Source organism: Cherax quadricarinatus, unplaced genomic scaffold (genome assembly GCF_038502225.1).
Source record: "Cherax quadricarinatus isolate ZL_2023a unplaced genomic scaffold, ASM3850222v1 Contig3974, whole genome shotgun sequence".
NCBI classification, from domain to species: domain Eukaryota; kingdom Metazoa; phylum Arthropoda; class Malacostraca; order Decapoda; family Parastacidae; genus Cherax; species Cherax quadricarinatus.
The window spans coordinates 34,644-36,951 of record NW_027199000.1 but is presented as its reverse complement, the minus strand read 5'-3'; the positions used below and the strand labels follow the sequence as shown (position 1 = coordinate 36,951).

General features: G+C 40.7%; 1 protein-coding gene across 1 annotated transcript; it reads left to right on the top strand.

The window, feature by feature from the left end:
• Positions 1-888: 888 nt before the first annotated feature.
• Positions 889-2,048, top strand: LOC128706211 (uncharacterized; the record flags this gene model as incomplete). The annotated part of the gene is given in 3 exon segments (XM_070081749.1): positions 889-1,030; positions 1,614-1,701; positions 1,850-2,048. A coding segment is annotated over 1 exon segment (79 nt), but the record flags the coding sequence as incomplete, so codon positions are not given.
• Between the last annotated feature and the right edge of the window lie 260 nt (positions 2,049-2,308).

Genomic DNA, 2,308 nt, shown 5'->3' with positions numbered 1-2,308 from the left:
ATCTGCTGACAAGTCCACTCCCAAATATCTGAACATATTCGCTTCTTCCATACTCCTCCAGTCTGATATCCAATCTTTCATTACCTAATGTTTTTGTTCTTATCATCTTGCTCTTTCCTATGTTCACTTTTAATTGCCTTCTTTCACATGCCCTCCCAGATTCTGTCCATCAACCTCTGCAACTTCTCTTCAGAATCTCCCAAAAAAGCAGAGTGTCATCAGTAAAAAGCAACTGTAACAACTCTCACTTTGTGTTACATTCTTTATCTTTTTAACCCCACACCTCTTGCTAACACCTGAGCATTCACTTCTCTTACAACCCCACCTATAAATACATTGAACAACCATGGTGACATCACATATCCCTGTCTAAGGCCTACTTTTACTAGGAAATAATCTCCCTCTCTCCTACATACTCTAACTTGAGCCTCATTATCCTTGTAAAGACTCCTCACTGCTTTCAGTAACCTACCACCTCTTCCATACACCTGCAATATCTGCCACATTGCTCTCCTATCCATCCAGTCATATGCCTTTTTCCAAATCTATAAATACAATAAAAACCTCTTTTCCCTTTTGTAAATACTGTTCACCTATATGCTTCTTTGTAAACACTTGGTCTACACACCTCCTATCCTTCCTAAAGCCTCCTTGTTCATATGCAATCCTGCTCTCCATCTTACTCTTAATTCTTTTCATAATAACTCTACCATTATTTTCCTGATCTTACTGCTAAGTTCAGAATATAATTCCATTACTTTCTTAATCTTACTGCTAAGTTCCAAATATATTTTTTTTATTTTACTGTTATTAATGCAAAGTTCCGAATATATTACCACTATTTTCCTGATCTTACGGCAAAGTTCAGAATATTTGTGGTGGTTACAGTGGTTCAGAGGATGGTGACGATCTGGATAATTATCACCGCCATGATGGAGGGTTCACCACCCTCGACCTCGGTCCATGATGGATCATATCTTCAAGAGCTTCAGTTGGGGCATCAGCGGATCACTGTTTGGTGGATATCAAGGTTGGTCAAACTTAATGACTGTGTTATTGCCTTCGAAGGGCCAGTATGATGGTAGGGCAGGGCTTTGTTGATCTGAGGTGTTTGAGTTGCCTCAACTTCCTTGGGTCAGGTTTTATTGTGTCCTGTGTTCCAGGAGCTTTACAAGCCTAATAAAGTCACTTCTCTTATAAAGTTCCTCTGTATGTATTCAGTTCTCTTATAAAGCTCTTTCTGTATACAGTCAGTTCTCTTATAAAGCTCCTCTATATACTATATATATGGGACATTAAATTCCAGTGTAAAGCTCTTGTAAGCCCTCCTGACATCCCACTTGTCCAACTCCACCTCCCAGACATTTTCTGTGTCCAACTCCCACCTTCTGGACATCCCCTGTGTCTAACTCCACCTGCTGGACATACCCTGTGTCCAACTCCACCCTCCCAGACATCCCCATATCCAGTTCTGTTTTTATTCTTCCTTCACTGTTCCTTCAGTTCTATCACTGTTCTTCCTTCAGTTACCATAGAAAATTGGTAACATCTTGTTCAATAACAATAATAATAATAGTAATAACAACAGTAATAAAGTTGTTAATGTTTGACAGAGTCTGATGGGTTGACTGACAGTGCTGACGACTCTGGTCAACCCTAGTGCTGATGCTGTCAGGAAAGAGGACTTGATCTTGATGACAGGTGAGTCATCCAGTGAATCAGTCTGTCGATAAGTTAGTTTTTATTTAGATCTCATTCCTAGTCTTAAGGATTTATAATATACAGTCAGTTCTCTTATAAAGCTGACTGCACAGTTTTCTAATGTTTCAGTGCATTGTTTTTCTGACAGGATAACTGGGGGACTGTCCCAGTTACTAAAGGATGGACCACGCTTACTGGTATGGAGCAACCGGGTGACTCTGGCCAGGGTGATCCCAGTTACATACAGTCAGAGACTGTCCAGCCTCAGCCAGGCGTACATCACAGTTACCGCCTCAACCTCTATTGTTAGGATCCGACGCCACCCTGATGGAGTAAGTGACTGTTTTGTTCTGGAGAATCATCCTTCATATATACAGTCAACTTGCTTGTAAAGTACCTCTACATACAGTCAACTCTCTTATACAGCTCCTCTATATACAGTCTCTCCTCATTTACCAACATACTGCTTATGCAACTCAGAGTTACTACGGGTTCTCTGATAAGTCGGTATTGTATGCCATATGAGAACTCAGGTCATGGAAATGGGTAGCGTGGCATCTCAGTATCAAGCATCTCAATCTTCTTCCTACAACCTCTCAGTACACTA